The 18,491-nt window shown below is 38.7% G+C and overlaps 2 protein-coding genes and 2 pseudogenes across 2 annotated transcripts; all 4 read right to left on the bottom strand.

The window, feature by feature from the left end:
* Positions 1-2,549: 2,549 nt before the first annotated feature.
* Positions 2,550-4,190, bottom strand: LOC108896009 (uncharacterized; annotated as a pseudogene).
* A 2,769-nt stretch (positions 4,191-6,959) lies between these two features.
* LOC108896008 (V-set and immunoglobulin domain-containing protein 1) lies at positions 6,960-9,043 on the bottom strand. Its single transcript, XM_018695028.2, has 5 exons — positions 8,542-9,043; positions 7,706-8,410; positions 7,470-7,592; positions 7,344-7,387; positions 6,960-7,230 (listed from the first exon to the last, which is right to left on the bottom strand). Exons 1-5 carry the CDS (start codon positions 8,597-8,599, stop codon positions 7,111-7,113), a joined length of 1,050 nt encoding a protein of 349 aa, XP_018550544.1. The 5' UTR covers positions 8,600-9,043; the 3' UTR covers positions 6,960-7,110.
* A 2,030-nt stretch (positions 9,044-11,073) lies between these two features.
* LOC108896010 (uncharacterized) lies at positions 11,074-12,435 on the bottom strand (annotated as a pseudogene).
* A 5,137-nt stretch (positions 12,436-17,572) lies between these two features.
* Positions 17,573-18,481, bottom strand: LOC127140258 (immunoglobulin kappa light chain; the record flags this gene model as incomplete). The annotated part of the gene is given in 4 exon segments (XM_051068293.1): positions 17,573-17,692; positions 17,922-17,965; positions 18,062-18,190; positions 18,301-18,481. Coding segments are annotated over 4 exon segments (474 nt in total), but the record flags the coding sequence as incomplete, so codon positions are not given.
* Positions 18,482-18,491: the final 10 nt, after the last annotated feature.

Genomic DNA, 18,491 nt, shown 5'->3' with positions numbered 1-18,491 from the left:
GCTCGAAGAAGAAGCTGAAGAAATCAACCAAACCTTAGAAAAGCATTGATAGATTTTGTCTTAACTCTGCAGACCACATGGAAACTGTAAAAAGATGTTTGCAGGATGAATGCGGTCACCATGTTTACTACAGCTACTGACAGGTGTGGTCTGTTTCTGTGAATCTTGGCTTTATGAAAAAGCACATGCTTTAGCAGGTCGTACATCTTCCACTGTGAACTACGCTTTTAGTTTAACACTTTTTTTTTTTTAAGTTTCCAATTGTGGATGCCCAGGCACCAGAAACATAGACATCTATTGCAACCTAGTGGCACAGAGATGGTGAAAGTCATACATACATACACTTCATGTGATGTCTTTGGAAAAACTTGTTTTAATGAGATTACTGCAGGGTGAGGCTTCACATGCATGGCACTGAGGTAAACTCATATTTACAAATCATAATTGCCTCTTTAAAGCGACACTAATGTGGTCATGTCTGATTACACAGAGACAAATATAGAAGGTGTCCAGCTCTGCTGCCTTACACTCAAGTACACACATTCAGTCCAGGTGTCATCCCTCTCTCTGAGGTTCTCACCATTGTGGCAGCTCTGGACATGATATACTATAATATAATAATATAATCATATAATATACTGCACATACAGTGTCCACAAGTGTTTTGCTATTGCTATCTTGCATACTGTAGAGGCAAGTACGACACTCGGCAAGGTGGTGAATGCCACAGCTCCACTCGAGAAATACACCAAGAAAAGCCATTCCACCTCATCTGTAGAGAACCAGATAACAAGAAACACTGCAGAACTTTTAACAGAACTTAATGTTTATGAACCAGTAAACACTGTGTTCTCCATCACAGGTCTCAGTGTGTACTGTACAGTTGAGAGTCACAGAGCCTCCTGACTGGATGGTCTCAGATTCTGACTGATGGACCAAAGCTCGGAAATATACACTGACAGTAGTGCCCTCTGCAAATTCAAAAATAAATGTATAGCTACTTGCACAGTAGTAAGTAGCTGAGTCTGAAATATGCATATCTCTTATTTTTAAGTGATTTCTACCTACTCCAGTATCCAGTGTGAAGTGTGGCTCTTTATTGAATTCATCATGAAAGATTCAATTTTTCAAATTTGTCAAACTTGTAGAAGGTAGAGATGAGTCTTGGTTTCTGGCCCAGAGTCTGTTTATACCAGTAATACCTTGAAGCAACATCATCTTCACGGAAACAGTGGAAAGTTAAGTTGTCTGGTATAAAACGTCAAATTTCAGCTCCCTGATCTGAGCTTAAGTTAAATGAGAGACAAAGTAAATGCACAGTTAGTTCAATGTGATACAAGGTTTCGCACGATGAACACATAAAAAGTAATTAGGAGCACTGACATGAGAAAAAGTCACAAAAAACATAACTCACCCGTTCTTCCTAAGAATAGACATATCAGACACAAAACAAATACTGGAGCCGTCATTGTGTTCAACATTTTGCTGAAAATGATTTTCAGCCTTTCTCCTCTCTGCAGACACAAGACTGTGACTGACTGGCCAACCCCAGGTGTCCTATCAACGAAGCGATCACATGCTCACGGCCACATAAACTGCCATGTGTTTAAAAAAAAAAAGTGTTAAAAAAAATAATTTAACCACAGACATCCTCAGCTGTGTGGTATGTTCTCACACTGATCTCATTAAAGAGCTACACCCCTTTGGTTTGGTCAAGTTTTTGTTGTTTAGTAAGATTGGAGTGTTTTGTTTAATGTTTGCCATAGTCTGGAGATGATTTACTGTACAGTGGAGTTCATCTATGCTCAGTCTTTGTCAATGAAGTGCTCATCATCCTGTCAGACACATAATAATAGAGTTAGATTTCATTAGGGGAAGTAAATACACATAGGCTCTCACTTAGATATTGAAGTTCCTCTGTTTGGGAAATACATGTGTCATTAATTAGATTTTTATTTTTTGCAGGCTTATCGGTTGATGTGAAGTGTGAAGTGCTTTTCTCAAATCTGAAGCAAATGTCAAATGTTATCAGGCCTGTCTTAGAGCGATCTGAGCTCCCCTTACCTGGAATCCACAGAGCAGCTTAGATGAGTAGAACTGTAAATCTCTCCGCATAAGAACTCCTGTTTTTTAAATTCGTAATCATAATATCCTTTATTTCTGCAGCACTTTTACAGACAAAAGATGATCCAAATAGGCCTCTCGTAAATGAACAATCCTGCCTTGTTAACTTATATTTTTGTCAAAACAGCGGTAGATAACATTTATGGTTTGTGTGTGCGCACACATACACACACCCTTACCCTCACCCTAAAATTTTATAAACCCCTTCCACTATAGAACAAACCGTGAATACTAAAGTCAGGCCTGTCATCAGAGACTGTTTTTTTTCCTCCATGATCAAAATTCAAATAAAAAGTGACATTTCCAGTATGGATACTGCACGTTAATAGCAAAGGGTTTCAGTCATGAAACAGTAATTCAGTTAATTAGCAAAAAGCACAAGCAGCACAGTTATAAGAATACACAGCACACTGAATCTTCAAATCTTTATATCTTGTCATTGGAGGAGGTTCTTTAATTAGTTTATGGCAAGGTTAAGCTTTGCATCAATCATTTGGTAAAATTACATGTGAAATTAGACAGAAGGCAACAGAATTGAAGTCATGTCATGTGCTTTACACTGGAATACACACATCCCTCCTGTGTGTCATCCCTCAGTCTTCTAGATCTGTCAGCCTTTTTTACCCTTAAAGCAGCGTAATGGAGGTTTTCTTCATTTTTACAACTCTGGCAATGAAATATTAAAAACAATAAATCAAAATATGGAATGTGACATTCATTTAAAAAACTGTTTCAACAGAATTATTTTTCATGGTGGTAGAAATAATTTCAAATGTTAACATAAGACTGCATTACCTCTGCATTTGTTGTGGAGGAGGCTGTAAATCTTGCTTGAGATTCTGAAAAACAGTGGAAAATTTCTATAATGGTGTATTCAGTAATTACACACTGCAGATACAAACTCCACAATTTACCTGTACACTGGCAGCTGTTTCTCTTTCTTATGTACAGTAAGAAAGTCAGTAAAACACTCAGGATGATGGTGAATGCCAAGGCGCTGCTCAAGACATACACCAAGACGAGAGAGTTCTCATCTGCAGAGAGCCAGAGATGAGGAGAGATTACAGAGCAGCTTTTTAGTCTGTGTTCATATGTTTAATCAGGGAGTAATCCTAACTATTTATCAGATGAAAACAATTGCTGCTAGAACGTTACTGCACCTTCAATATCCAGCTTAGTCCCATTTCCAAACAGTATGTGTCCACATGAGGCAACAGCACAGTAGTAGGTCCCAGCATGAGAAAGACTCAGGTTTTTCATTGGCAAGTTGTAGACACAGGTGTGTGTTTGTGTGTTGGGTTTCCTCTCACACTGATCATTCCTGTCTCCATGGGTGTAAATGAGTCCTGGATGAGATTCTTCAGAGCTTTTGAACCAGTAAACACCTGTGTTCTCCATCACAGGTCTCAGTGTGTACTGTACAGTTGAGAGTCACAGAGCCTCCTGGCTGGATGGTCTCAGATTCTGACTGATGGACCAGAGCCTGGATGTTCAAGCCTGATTCCTTTACACTGACAGAAGTGCCCTCCTGCAAATTCAAATGTTATTGAAAAGCTATTTGCGCAGTAATAAGTCGCTGAATCTGACGTGCGTAAATCTGAGATCCTCAAGTGATTTTTACCATTTCCAGTCTCCAGTGTGAAGCGTGGATTGTTCTTGCATTCATTATAAAAAGTGCCATTTTTATCATATGAGTAGAAACTAGAGATGAGCCTTGGTTTCTGCCCCAAAGTTTGCTTTATACCAGTAATACCTAGCTACCACATTACTGTCATAGGAACATTCCAAAATTATACTTTCACCAACAGAAGGCTGCTATAAAATCTTTCTCTTGACGAATAGATGAGGATAGATTAGCCATCAGAGCTGAAGTGACAGGAGAGACAAAAACAAAATTAATTCATCATAATAAGTATATTATACTGAAAACATTAGGAAAAAAAGAAGCAAAGACATTAAGAGTGACCATACACTCTAAAAGTTGGAGCTACAAAAAAAAAAAACTACTCACCCGCTTTGCACAAGAACAAACATGTCAGATATAAAACAAACTTTGGAGATGTCATCGTGTTCAAATAGCTGACTTGAGTGAAAAGAGTCTTGGTCTTGTCTCCCTCTTCACAGACAAGACTGTGTTTGATTGGCCAATCTGAAGAGACTATGTCCTGTTATGGAAACATGATCACATGTTCACTGTCAAGCATAGTTTCAAGTTCAGTCTCTGAGAAGATTTACATGATGAGAGATCTATGAAGAACATGGTTGCTCCTCAACTTAGTATTAGATTTAAATTCACCAAAATATAAGGAGTACTCAGAGTGTAACACCACACTGATCTCACTGATGGGTTATATTCTATGTGTTTGGTTAATATTTGGTTTCTTTTGTACAGAAAAGGCTTTCAAAAGAGAACAACTTACTTGGAATTGCTGATCATCCAATATGTGGCTCAGTGATGGAGGGGAGTACACGTTAAACTTCCACTTAAATCCCTTGAAGTTCTAATCTTTAAATATGCTTTGAAGTAATCTCTCTCTGAGTTCAATAGGCACCTCTCTGTATTGGTCCTTTTTTTACTCCTTGCAAGGTTTCCTGCCGTGTTGTGATTGACGTACAGTTTTCTTCAGCCATGAAACCTAAGAAAGATGAGGACCAACTGTGGAAATCATCAGCTAGCCCTAGCTGAGCCTACTGCTAGCGATTGCATGATAGTGACTGCCATTGCACTGAGGAAGCTGAGGTACTAGGCAAAGTTACCACACTTTTGGATGATGAAATCCAAATTGGCGGAATGTTGGTTTGACTCTCTTGGAGCACGCTTGTCAACCCTGAAGGCGAGGGTGAAAAACTTGGAGTGCCATTTTTGTTAGCCAAATATCAAAATTGTGAGTGTTAGTGAAGGAGTAGCAAATGGTTGCCTGATGGATTTTGTGTCTGATTCCAGAGCTGTGTGGTGACAGTACCTTTGACAAGTCAGTCAAGAATGACTGGTCATTATGGCCCAGGGGGAAAAAACCTGCAACTGATGAGCATCAAACAGTCATTACTGCCAGGATCCATTATGAGAAGGATCTAGTCAACAGGGTCTGTTTCAGCCATCAACGAGCACCACTTGACTACCAGGGTGCCCCATTGTACATCTTTCCTAGTGATATGGAGTGTTAAGCCTGCTTCAAACATCAGCTTCCTCCATGGTGCCCTAACGTGGACACTGTGCTCCATGCACCATGATTTATAGGCTTTAGGACAGATATGTTTTCCTGCACCCATGATTCCTTTAAGCCTGTAGCTGTTACTCTGTGGTTCTTTTTTTTTTGCCTCATTGTGCATTCTGCATTGTGCCTTTGGAATCATCTTGAAGTGATGAGAAGCCACAGTACGTAACTGTCTCAGTTTTTGTTGTTCCTGTGTGTAGGAGTATATTGTATTTATGCCTCTGCACCGGTGACAGCCCTTGCCAGGAGCATTATGTTTGTGAATTGTCTGTCTATGCGCCCTTCCTTCTTCTATCATGTTGGCACAAATGTTCAATTGGACTCAGGAATGAAAGGTCAAAGGTCAAGGTCCTTGTGACCTCACATCTATCCATTCTTGTGAATATGATATGTGAGGAACAACTCAAGGGAGTTTCATTACTTTGGCACAAACATCCACTTGCACTACAGGATGAACTGATTAGAATTTGGTGGTCAAAGGTCAAAGGTCAAGGTCAGTGTACCTCAAAAACCATTTGGGCATAACTCAAGAATTCTTAACTAATAATGACAAACTTTAACACAAATGTCTAATTGGACAACACCGACAAGTAATAACATATGTCCAAAAGGTCAAAGGTTATTTCACTGTTAGCACTGTAACCATTATAATGTTTTGCAACACTTTTAACACGGAAGAGTGTGACCATGCTTACTGTAACTGGACTGGTTGATTGGAGGCATGCAATCAAAAAGCAGTAATTCTAGTTGTATGCTTGTTCTGAACATTTAAAAAAAAATGCATCTACAAGACAACACAGTCACAGCAGATTAGATCTGAATACTTCCTGTAGCCTCCACAGAAAACCTACGTCTACACCTAAATCAGGACACAAATCTGAAGGATTAAAGCCATAAAGCTCTGACTAATTAACTCCTGATGTCCAAGACTAATTTGTTGTACGAGACCTTCCAGCCTCTGCAGTGTTTGACCCAAAAGCACCTTTGTTTTTCCTCTAATCTAAACTGAATATTAAGTCTTCCTCCTTGATCTCTCTGGAAAACTGATCCTTTGAAACTCCCTATCACTGGTTTGTTTGTATGTGTGTGTTTTTAAAATCTTTCATGAGCATTCATGAGAACAGTCCACCACACTAGCAGAAAACATTTTGTGGTTTGTGGGAACACACACACACACACACACACACACACACACACACCACACAAATTCTCATGCTGAAAGTAAGTGACACAAGTTGCTTGCCATATAACATCATGTAATTTGTGCTGATTAAAGTTGCACTCAAGATAAGCAGAAAGAATTTATTCTGATCTACTGTAAAATGAGATGAACTCACATATATACAAAGACAAAAATGTTACAGATCATCTTTAAAATAAACATCACCAGTCCTCATAAACCCATACAGAGATTTGATCTTTACACTGCTGACCACATGTAAGCATTAAACCGATGCTGATAGCTCTTTCTTTGTGACGCACAATCAGCACTACTAATAGGAATGGCCTGTTTCTGATGACTTATGACTGGACCATCAGTGGCACAGGTTTTGCTTTCACAGGGCTGTAGATCTTGTTTGAATGGCAGTTCATAGTTCATTGCATTTCATGTGTTGTAGCTTGTTTGATGAGTTTATTGGAAAGCTGGACTTCATCATATTTAAGTGAAATCATGTTTACAAAACTTTACAACATCCACGTTACATTTTAAAAGAGTCAACATTAGGTCATGTTCTGTCACACAGAGATAAAAGATGAACATTGCTCAGCTCTACTGCCTCACACTGAAGTACACACATTCACTGCAGGTGTCGTCCTTCTGTCGTCTTCTCCTGTTGATCTTGTTCTCCCTTACAACATTGTAATAGAGATTGTCTTCATTTTGGGAGTCCTGGTAAGGAACAGGGGTGAATTACAATGCAATCCATGACGGAAATGAAAACCTCAAAAAATGTATTGCTAAAAAAAACTGTGATATATTATTTTGATCTAAGAAGAAAGTACCTCTGTGTTGAGTTCGGAGGGATCAGAAAATCTTGCAGAAGACTCTGAAAAACAGAAGGAAACCCTCCTTTTTATCATGTCAGTTTCAACAAATACACAATATACTCCACAGAAAATACCAGTTACCTGTACAAAGGCAGCTTCTTCCGTTGTTTATCACACACACTGAGAAAGCCAGTAAAACACTTAGAATGGTGGTAAATGTGACAGCTCCACCCAGGAAATGCACAGAGACAGGAGAGTCTTCATCTACAAAATCAGACACCAGAGGACATTACAGAGCTTTTAGCAGTGTTCATCCTAAGTTTAAAGTGGGAATAATATACTTCTAAAAAGAAGAATTATGCTATAAAGTGACTCACCTTCAATGTCCAGCTTGGTTCCATTTCCAAACAGTATGTGTCCACATGAGGCAACAGCACAGTAGTAGGTCCCAGCATGAGAAAGATTCAGGTTCTTCATTGGCAAGTTGTAGACACAGGTGTGTGTTTGTGTGTTGGGTTTCCTCTCACACTGATCATTCCTGTCTCCATGGGTGTAAATGAGTCCTGGATGAGATTCTTCAGAGCTTTTGAACCAGTAAACACTGTGTTCTCCATCACAGGTCCCAGTGTGTACTGTACAGTTGAGAGTCACAGAGCCTCCTGGCTGGATGGTCTCAGATTCTGACTGATGGACCAAAGCCTGGATGTTCAAACCTGAACCCTTTACACTGACAATAGTTCCTTCCGCAAATTCAAACATAAATAAATAATCTCTTGCACAGTAGTAAGTGGCTGAGTCTGAAGGTTGTACATCTGAGATTTTTAGGTGATTCATACCAGCATTGGTTTCCAGTGTGAAGCGTGGATTGTCCTTGAATTCATCATGAAAATTGCCACTTTTATCAAACTTATAGGTATTAGAGATAGGTTGTAGCTTCTGTCCGAGTGTTTGTTTATACCAGTAATACTTTACAGCATCACTGTCATAGAAACATCTCAAAGTCAAGTTGTCTCCAACATTAGCTGATATAAATGCAGTGTCTTGATGAACAGTTGTGGACTGGATGAAATTGCTCATCAGAGCTGAAGTGAAAAGCAAATTTGCAATTAATTTTATGCGACAGAACTTTGTTCGTAATCAGAGAAAGAAACCCTCCTGTTAGAACTGACTAAACACTATAACAAATTGGTTAAAAAAAAAAAGCACAACTCACCCAGTTTTCCTAAGAACAAACAAGTCAGACAGAAAAAAAACTTTGGAGATGTCATCATGTTGAAATTGTCGTGTTGAATGACACAGACCCCGTTACATTCTTTACTCTTCAGAGATAAGACTTGTGCTGATTGGGCAACAAAGACAAAACTGATCACATGTTCACTACTACCAATGATGTTGATTCTTTTCTATAAGAAGAAGCACATGGCGAGAGATATCTGAAGCACTTAAAGACTCTTCTCACCTCTGAAGTCACTGAAGAATGAAGGACCTTGATATGCACAGCAGAGAATAGTTCAGGGTTGCTCTTTTGACAATGGAGTGATCATCCATTGATGCTGTATTGACTAAATGCAGGCATGATAATTTAGCAACATCCTGCCTAGTAACATGGCATGGCAACAATTAGCAAGACAGCATTTACCACCTAACAAAGAACAAAAAATGATGCACATTTACCTCTATGTGATAGAACTTAAACACATTCATTCTGAAATTATTAGAAGTGAAAGGGCACTGTGCGTTTTTTGTTTTTTTTTTAAAGAGAAACTGGAGTCACAAAGACACAACTCACCCATTTCCCTCAAGAACAAACAGATAATCAGATAAAAGACAAACTGTGCAGGCGTCATGGTGCTCAGGTTGCTGTGTTGAGTGAAGAGTCTTGATACTTTTCACTCTCTTCACAGACAAGACTGTGTTTGATTGGCTAACCAGAAGTAACTATGTACGTCCTTCATACTGAAGGAAACGTGGTCACATGTTCACTGCCGCCTAGTGTCATGTTTCTTTCATGAGAAACTTTGCATGAGGAGAAGTATATAAAGAACATCAAGGCTCCTCAACTTTGTCAACAATAGCAGTAGTTTTAAAAACTACGAATATATGAATAACTATAGACATTCTCACTGTAACACTGTGCCCCGTGGCTATTTCACTGATGAACCAAACTCACTTTGTTGTTTTTGTTAGGCTGCTGTCTTTAAAAAAAAAACCAAAACTGAATCTCAAATATTTTTGATGTGCATTTCATAATGAGGTTAAAACTTAGTCAATGTTAATTGTGTCAGTCAGTTAGGTCTAACCAGCTCTATATAGGTTAAACTACAGACATTACATTACTGGCATTCCCTTCATTTCCTGCCTCAAACACTGAGTTAGAAACAGCTGCAGTGCTTTTTATCACACAGAGGAAAATGTACTTCTCTACCTCAGGTGTTCTGTTTGTTGTGTGACAAACAGGTGATTTGTCTAAAACGCTACACTAAAGATGGAGACAGTGGTCATCATTATACCTGTTAAACATTTTCACTGTTAGCATGTTAGCTGCCAGTGTTAGCAGCACACCAGTTGGCCTTAAGTACACAGCTGCTAGCATGGCTGTAGTCAGTTTTGATTTTTCTTTCACATTGTATTGTATCAACTGAAGTCACTTCCACCACAATGGCAAGAATAACAGCAAGATACGTTTTTTAAAGTGACACAGAGTTGAGGTCATAGTCACTGGCTGGAAGGGTGGGGTGCACCTCATCTCTTCTCAGCACATACAGTAGATGAAATGAACTCATTACCTGCCCTGAGGGTTTTATGTAAAACCTGGTAAATAAAGTAAGGCTCACAGGCAGAAGGTTTTGCTCATACTTCACCATATTTATTACTACTGCCACAAAATTCAAACTATGCAAAGTTATCACACCGTATATAAAGCCCATCATCTCTATAGGATGTAACATTTATAAGCAACTATCAAAGTTAGAATTCAGAAGATTATATCCTTAGGTGTTATCATGAGGAGTTTAGCACACACAAACAGCTGATCTGTTTCATCAGGATTTTGTGGGAGTGGTTTTGATCACATTGATCAACAGTGTCCTGACAGTATGAGCAAACAACCCAACAACTACTGTCAGACTCTGATTCAGATATTGCAAAATTCAGATTAATGCACAGATACATATTTTTTTCCAACTGAGCCCCGCCTGCTTCCAATCCATTGAACAGAGCAGGCAGAAAAGCTCTTATGTATAAGCTCTTATCCTATTTAGTTGATATGTCTATAGGCAGGTGACTCTGAAAACGTTGTTTGTCTTGGCTGTCAGTTTCCTTAAGATTTATGATTTTGTAGTGCTGTACCTGCTTTATCTGTCATACCTTATACCATATCATACTGTAGCTTTCTCTGTCATACTACTCTCTCTTCCTCTGTTTCCTCTCTTCTTTTATCAAACACAGTCACCGTTTGTGTCAGACTCTTGATTTTTTCTGCCCCAGTGACAAAGTTTAACATGATTCAACAAAAAACAGTAAATTATATCTAAAGAAGCATAGTCACAAGTAGAAAATATTGATATCACAACCTCAGTGTCTTTTAAGGCTGCTTAGAAACACGGATAAAAGGTGTGTCTTGTTACAAAGAAACAGCTCTACAGCTTTATTCTTGAGTACACGCAGTCAGCCTCGGTGTTGTTCCTCTGTCTTCTAGACCTGTCGACCCTGTGTTCCCTTAAAGCTGCCGTAATGGATGTTTTCTTCATTTTCCTGAGCCTGATAATAAAATACAAACCAGAAAATCCCCATTTAGTAACTGAAGTAGGTAAAAAGGGTTTTTTAATAAGTTGCACTTTTTAAATGTTTGAATAGTGTTGAATGGTGAACAAAAATACCTCTGTATTCATTGTAGAGGGGGCTGGTGATCTTGGCATGAGACTCTGAAAAAGATTCAGAAGTGTTCTAGCTGTAATGCTGTGCTGAGTTGAGTATACACTATGAGCGATAAAAAAAAATTAGCAGCTACACTACCTGCACATTTGCAGCTGTCTCTCTTGTTGATGAAACATATTAAGAAAGTCAGTAAAACACTCAGGATGGTGGTAAATGCCAAAGCTCCACTCAAGAAATACACCAAGACAAGAGAGCCTCCTTCAACTGTAGTGAGTGAGATACCAGGAGATATTACAGGTCTTAGCTGTTAGTTTTAATGTTGAATATTACAACTGAAAAAGACATGACAACATCTGCTAGAAAGTGACTCACCCTCAATGTCCAGCTTGGTGCCATATCCAAACAGTATGTGTCCACATGAGGCAACAGCACAGTAGTAGGTCCCAGGCATGAGAAAGACTCAGGTTTTTCATTGGCAAAGTTGTAGACACAGGTGTGTGTTTGTGTGTTGTGTTTCCTCTCACACTGATCATTCCTGTCTCCATGGGTGTAAATGAGTCCTGGATGAGATTCTTCAGAGCTTTTGAACCAGTAAACACTGGTGTTCTCCATCACAGGTCTCAGTGTGTACTATACAGTTGAGAGTCACAGAGCCTCCTGGCTGGATGGTCTCAGATTCTGACTGATGGACCAAAGCCTGGATGTTCAAACCTAAATCCTTTACACTGACAGTAGTGCCCTCTGCAAATACAAACTTGTATGAATAACTACTTGCACAGTAGTAAGTGGCTGAGTCTGAAATATGCAGATCTGTTATCTCAAATGATTTTTACCGACTCCCAGTATCCAGTGTGAGGCGTGTGTCTTTCTTGAATTCATCATGAAAAGTTCCATTTTTGTCAAACTTGTAGAAGGAAGAGATGAGTCTTAGTTTTTGGCCCAGAGTCTGTTTATACCAGTAATACCTTGAAGCAACATCATCTTCACGGAAACAGTGCAAAGTCAAGTTGTCTCCAGTTTTAACTGATATAAAACGTGTATCTTGACGAACAGATGAAGAGAATTTCACCTCAGTCATTTGGGCTGAAATTAAATGAAAGCGAATGCACATTTTGATCACATGAAAACATGACCATACACTTTAAAAGATTCAAACTGCAATCAGAAGAACACAACTCACCCATTTTCCCCAAGAACAAACACGTAAGATAGAGGACAAACTGTGCAGATGTCATCGTGGCTGAGTGGAAAGAATCTTGAACTTGTCTTTACTTTCATAGACAGGACTGTGTTTGATTGGCCAGTCTGAAGTGACACTGTATGTCCTAATTTGGAAACTTGGTCACATGTTCATTGCCACCCATGGTGTCAAGTTTAGTTTCTGAGAAGAATTACATGGTGAGAGATATATGAAGAACATAAAGACTCGTCATCTTTGAATTAGCTTAGATTTATTGCAACTTTATTTATTATTTATTGCAATTAACAACCTGTAGGTTGTGTGGTTACAGTCCTTAAGCAGTTATTTTTTTTAATCACTGTGTAGTTTCTCTGTAATGTTAACAGTAAAAACAACATACCTGGTCATGTTACACCTTTGGCAATTAACTAATCATAGTTTGCATGTTCACTATCTTGGTTTAGCATTTTAGCATGCCTAATGACCAATTCGAACTTAACATACACACACACACACACACACACACAAGAAATCAACAAGACAATAAGTGGCTGTACTTAACTGTATCAGTGAACACTTTGACCTGCTGGTGGTGCTAGACAGGGCTGTAGTCAGGTGGTTTCAACCTTTGAGGACCGTGTCTGTTTGTAAAATTTCATGGCAGTCTAACCATCTTCTCTTGAGATTTTTGAGTCTGGACCAAAGTGATGGACTGACAGACTGACCAACATTGCCACAGAGCTGTTCTGTTAGCATGGCTAAGACATAATTTTTGCCTGTAGATGGCAGTTCATTTCAAGTAGCTCTTAGATCTGGTAAGAGGAAATCCTCAAACTGTTTTCACAAGCCCATAAAAGTGTACTGGGAAGTGGAAAAACATGTTTTGATGGGTTTGCCTGTGGAGTAATCACAACAGACACCACTTAAACTTCATCAGTGTTCACAGCACAAGCAAAGGAGTCAGAGCCAACACCTTGTTTGTTCACAACCAGTAGGAAGAGATTTCTGGTTTAAGAAAACCAGGAGAACTTAGAGGCAGAGAACCTGTGGACCAGAAGTTTAAATAGCTATGGTCAGCATCCCCTCATGATGGACTGACGGCAGAGTGGACGCAACTTTTAACTTGCAAACTAGTGTTACGAGATGACAGACAGGCCTAGGCTAGCTAGTTAGCATGCTAACTTCATTATAGGAAAAGAAGTGATAGAAATAAGTGATGGAAATAGAAGTAGGGACAGCTCTTGGTGAATAAAGACACAAACGTTGGATGCTGAATTCGCAATGTTTCCTCTACACTGGTAAGTAAACAGCTGTTAAACTTACATATAGGATATAGGATGAAATAGAAAACACTTATTTACATAGACATACAGTTTGATCACAAAAATAATTAATTCTCAGCTAAAATCATGCAAACATCAGTTACTTTGAAAGAAAAAATACTACAGTGGAGAGTAGTAGACCTGACAGACATGAAGCGTGCTATTAACGTGTGTCAATCATAACTTACAACTTACCTCTGAATTTGAAGAAAATCTTACTTGAGGTTCTGTTTTGGAAAAAACAGGAAAAAGTTATCATCTAAAGGACATTCTTTCTAAATAAGAGCGGTAAGATGCAATCTTACCTGTAGATTGTTGACGGTTTCTCTTGTTCAGTTTGAATGCTAAGAAAGCTGATAACACACTGAAGATAGTAGTGAACGTCAGAGCTCCACTCAAGACATACACCAATACAAGAGATTCCACCTCATCTGCAAATCCAGAAGTTAGAAGACATTATAGAACTTTAAGCTTTTCTTCCCCTGTACTCATCTAAGACAAGATGTACCTATCACAGATCATCATATTAGACGACCTCTTGTTAAAGTGACTCACCCTCAATGTCCAGCTTGGTCCCATTTCCAAACAGTATGTGTCCACATGAGGCAACAGCACAGTAGTAGGTCCCAGCATGAGAAAGATTCAGGTTCTTCATTGGCAAGTCGTAGACACAGGTGTGTGTTTGTGTGTTGGGTTTCCTCTCACACTGATCATTCCTGTCTCCATGGGTGTAAATGAGTCCTGGATGAGATTCTTCAGAGCTTTTGAACCAGTAAAACACTGTGTTCTCCATCACAGGTCTCAGTGTGATGAGAACAAGCACATCACATAGAGGACAAACTGTGCAGGTGTCATCGTGCTCAAACTACCATGTCAAATGAAAGACAGGTCGTTACTCTGCCCACTCTAAAGAGACAGGACTTTATTTGATTGGCCAGTCAGAGGTGACACTCTACAGCATGTCCCATATAGGAAGCATGATCACATGTTCGCTGCCACCTACAGTGTCAATTTGTTGCTTGAGTAGAATCAAATTGATATAAGAAAAACATAACAGCTTCTTATCTTGCTTTTACATATTCTATGAAACATAATTTATCTTATTAATATTATTATGTATTCAGTATTATTACTAGTATCAGTTCTGACCTTTACAAATGGACTTGACTATGCCAAGCAGATAAATAAATTTATACTATAAAAGAAATTTGAGTATTTTTGACATTATATAAAAAGCAGTTTTACACAAAAAGAATTGAGTGCATTGTCAATGTTTGTTACCAGTTTCCCTTATTACTGTTTCAGCACACATTATCTGAAAAAGAAACAGTTTTGGGATGTTTAAGTGGTCTTTGTCTTAAAGAGAATCTACAGTATGGGAGAGTTCACATACCTTACATCCTGCCAAGAACCACAGTGCTAACTGGTTTCAGAGTGACTGTAGCATAGACAGGCCCAATTATAATCAACAGTGATATATTGTTCAACATTTGATGATACACAAAACTGTTTTAATTATCTGTGAATGGAATAACAACACTTTTTTCATAAGTTATTATACCATTAGACCAATATTATATACCAAGGAGTAGACTCTGAGTGAGGAATTCAGCTACTTCCTTAAAGGTGCTATATATGTACATTTTAGCTATTACTACATAGCCAACATTAGCATTAACAATGGTCCTTCCCAAGAGCTTCAGACATTGTTGTGTTTACAAGACAAGGTTTTATTATGCACTCTGGGCAGCGCTACTTCATCAATCCTGTCATGTTGTCATGACTCTAAAGTGACTCGCTATTGCAAAGTAGTATTATGAGACCGAATGGGCCAGGGCTAGCTGTTAGAAGAAGAAAAGTGAAATAGAAACAAAAAAGTTAACATTACTGCTGCTCTCCACTCCTGGTGACAGCTCTCAGTGAGTATAAGGAATTACGTTTGCTGCTGAGCTTCTAGGACCGCTATCACTCTATAGCCAGCTGTTATTGCTAATGCTGGCTATGTTTTCTTTCTTGAAAAAAAAAATCATATTCAGAGCCCATATATTAATAATCATATCCAAAGGCCATATATACACACCTTAGACTAGATGGTAAACTAACTTATAATGGTATATCATGATGCAAAAATTACTTTTTATAAATGCTGTAAGAACAGTCACTAAAAATGATTCTCCTTCAGTGATTTAGAAATAGTCACACCTGAAAAGGGATCTAATAAAACAATGGGGGAAAATCTGTGGTCTGAACACAAACAGTCCCACCAGCAACAGTTCTGCGCTACATAGTTCATTTAATATTTCTGAAGACTGTAAAACTTTACGCTAAAATGCGTAATTTACTAATTTGCTGTTGTAGAGGGTCACTGTAAACATGAGTGGTGGATCTCAAGCTTTGCAAAATATACAAAGTTAACTAGCTAGCATATAGTGTTGCTGTGTCAGCTTGCTGTTATAGCCAAGCAAATACTTAATCATCTGGATAGGTTATAGTCCTGTCACAGACCATGGCTCTTGTGAATTCCTCCGCAAAATGGATGAATCCTTTCAAACCAGCACATTTGGGTTATAGACCCTGTACTGTTTACCATGCACAGGCAAAGTGTTGTCCACCAGATAATGATAGCAGACAGGGCTTCAGTATATGCTCCAGACAACACTGTTTGAGCTTTAGCTCTACAGATTCATTTCACAAAAACATTTTCAGTTCTTTGCTGGGGCTCCCAGAGCAGGATCTGAGGCTTATTAATCCCCATAAGCAAGTCACATGTGCTGGATTATTATTATCTTTAATTCTATTTCTGGGATCTTTCTCTGATATGGTAATGGACATGGATGAGTTCTGTCACATTCTTTCTTCAGTTCACACAGTAGTATAACCCATAAAGCATGACAGTGTCAGAGATACCATTTGCAGAACAAAAGCACACGAGTATTCAATGACTAGATCTGCTTTATTATTTGACACACAGTGCACATAGAAGACCAAATACCATTTGTTTCTGTCATGGTTCTCACAGCACTACACCAGTGAACTTGTATTTTCTGTGGAGTACTGAGGTTATTTCTTCGACTACAATTACTCACCATGTGGCACAGTGTGAGGAAATCCTGGTGCCGAGAGAGAGTGTGCCTGTCATGATCCACTACCTGCTCAGTGCATTTTTGTTCCATAATATTTTGGTCACATAGACACACACATACAAAATAGACACTGGTGACTCTCTTTACAGCCATCTGAAAGCAGCAGGTATCTGTTATACCTGTGATCTTTCATTGGACGAATGATGTGCACTGTCAGAACCAGACTGTCGCAAAAGATCCACAAAAACCTCCATGTTCACATGCACATCAAATTTGTCACTTCTTAAGTATTCTACAATATCACTATTGCAGTGTAAATCAGTGTTGGATGCCGTCATGTTGAAAACATTTCACACAGAAGAATTGTGTCCACTAATAACTCTCAGGATCATGTGTTTGCAACTGTTCTCCCCCAGTGTCTCCATCCAAAACACTGGGGAACTGAACACAACGTCTTCTGTTTTTCATCTCAAGTCTGGCATTTTATTTTTGATACAGGTAGACATGTGGCTGTGATCATCAGTGTGATGTGATAGAAACTGCTTGGCTTAAATTTTATACTGACATTCCCAGAGACAAAAAGTAGATGGCATTTTTCCATATTATTTTTTTCTTTCATCAGCTGCTCTTGGACACATATCTATATTTGAAACTCTACACAGCAAAAATATTAAGATATAATATTAATATTATTTATTTTAAGATCTACATATAAATGTACATTGCACACTGAAAGAGATTCCAAGAATGTGCCATCTTATTCACAAGTAAAAAGGTAACATTCTACTGCCTAACACTGGAGTACACACATTCATCTTTGGTGTTGTTCCTCTGTCTTCTTGATCTGTTGGGCAGGTCAATACTTAAAGCAGCATAATGGAGGTTGTGTGCGTCTTGGTAACCCTGGTAGCAAAATATGGAAAAGCAGATCACAATATGGATCCTAATAAGAATCAGAACAATTTCTAGAAAAACAAGTGAAAACCAGTAAAAAAAAAAAAAAAAAAGATGCAGTGCATATTCACCAGGTAATTTCAAGACCCAGACACACCCCAGGTACACGCAGGATGAATAAAATAACAAGGGGATTGAATAATAATTTTAATAGCTAATCTAAACAAATTAAATTTACCTCTGCTTCTGCTGTGGAGGGGAATAAAGATCTTGCTTGCGACTCTGGTTTTGAAACACATAAGCAACAATTTAAATGATAAGCCAAATTCAGTAAATACAAGCTGTCAGATACAAGATAAGATCAGCAGTATCTGTTACCTGTCCCCGATTTCAAGCTGTGTGTTTTGTTCATCTTGTAAATTAAGAGAGCCAGTAAAATAACCAGGATGGTGGTGACTGTCAGAGCTCCACTCAAGACATACACCAAGACAAGAGAGTCCATCTCACCTGCAGAGTGCCAAACATCAGAAACAGAGCTTTTAGTATGTTTTTTCTGTTTTCATCGTAGGTTTGATAAGGGAGTAGGAATTACTGTTTATATAATGGAAGTGACTCACCCTCAATATCCAGCTTAGTCCCATTTCCAAACAGTATGTGTCCACATGAGGCAACAGCACAGTAGTAGGTCCCAGCATGAGAAAGACTCAGGTTCTTCATTGGCAAGTTGTAGACACAGGTTTGTGTTTGTGTGTTGGGTTTCCTCTCACACTGATCATTCCTGTCTCCATGGGTGTAAATGAGTCCTGGA

Source organism: Lates calcarifer, unplaced genomic scaffold (assembly GCF_001640805.2).
Source record: "Lates calcarifer isolate ASB-BC8 unplaced genomic scaffold, TLL_Latcal_v3 _unitig_4052_quiver_2346, whole genome shotgun sequence".
NCBI lineage: Eukaryota > Metazoa > Chordata > Actinopteri > Centropomidae > Lates > Lates calcarifer.
Note: the sequence above shows the minus strand (reverse complement) of the source record. Positions and strands in the feature narration are given on the sequence as shown.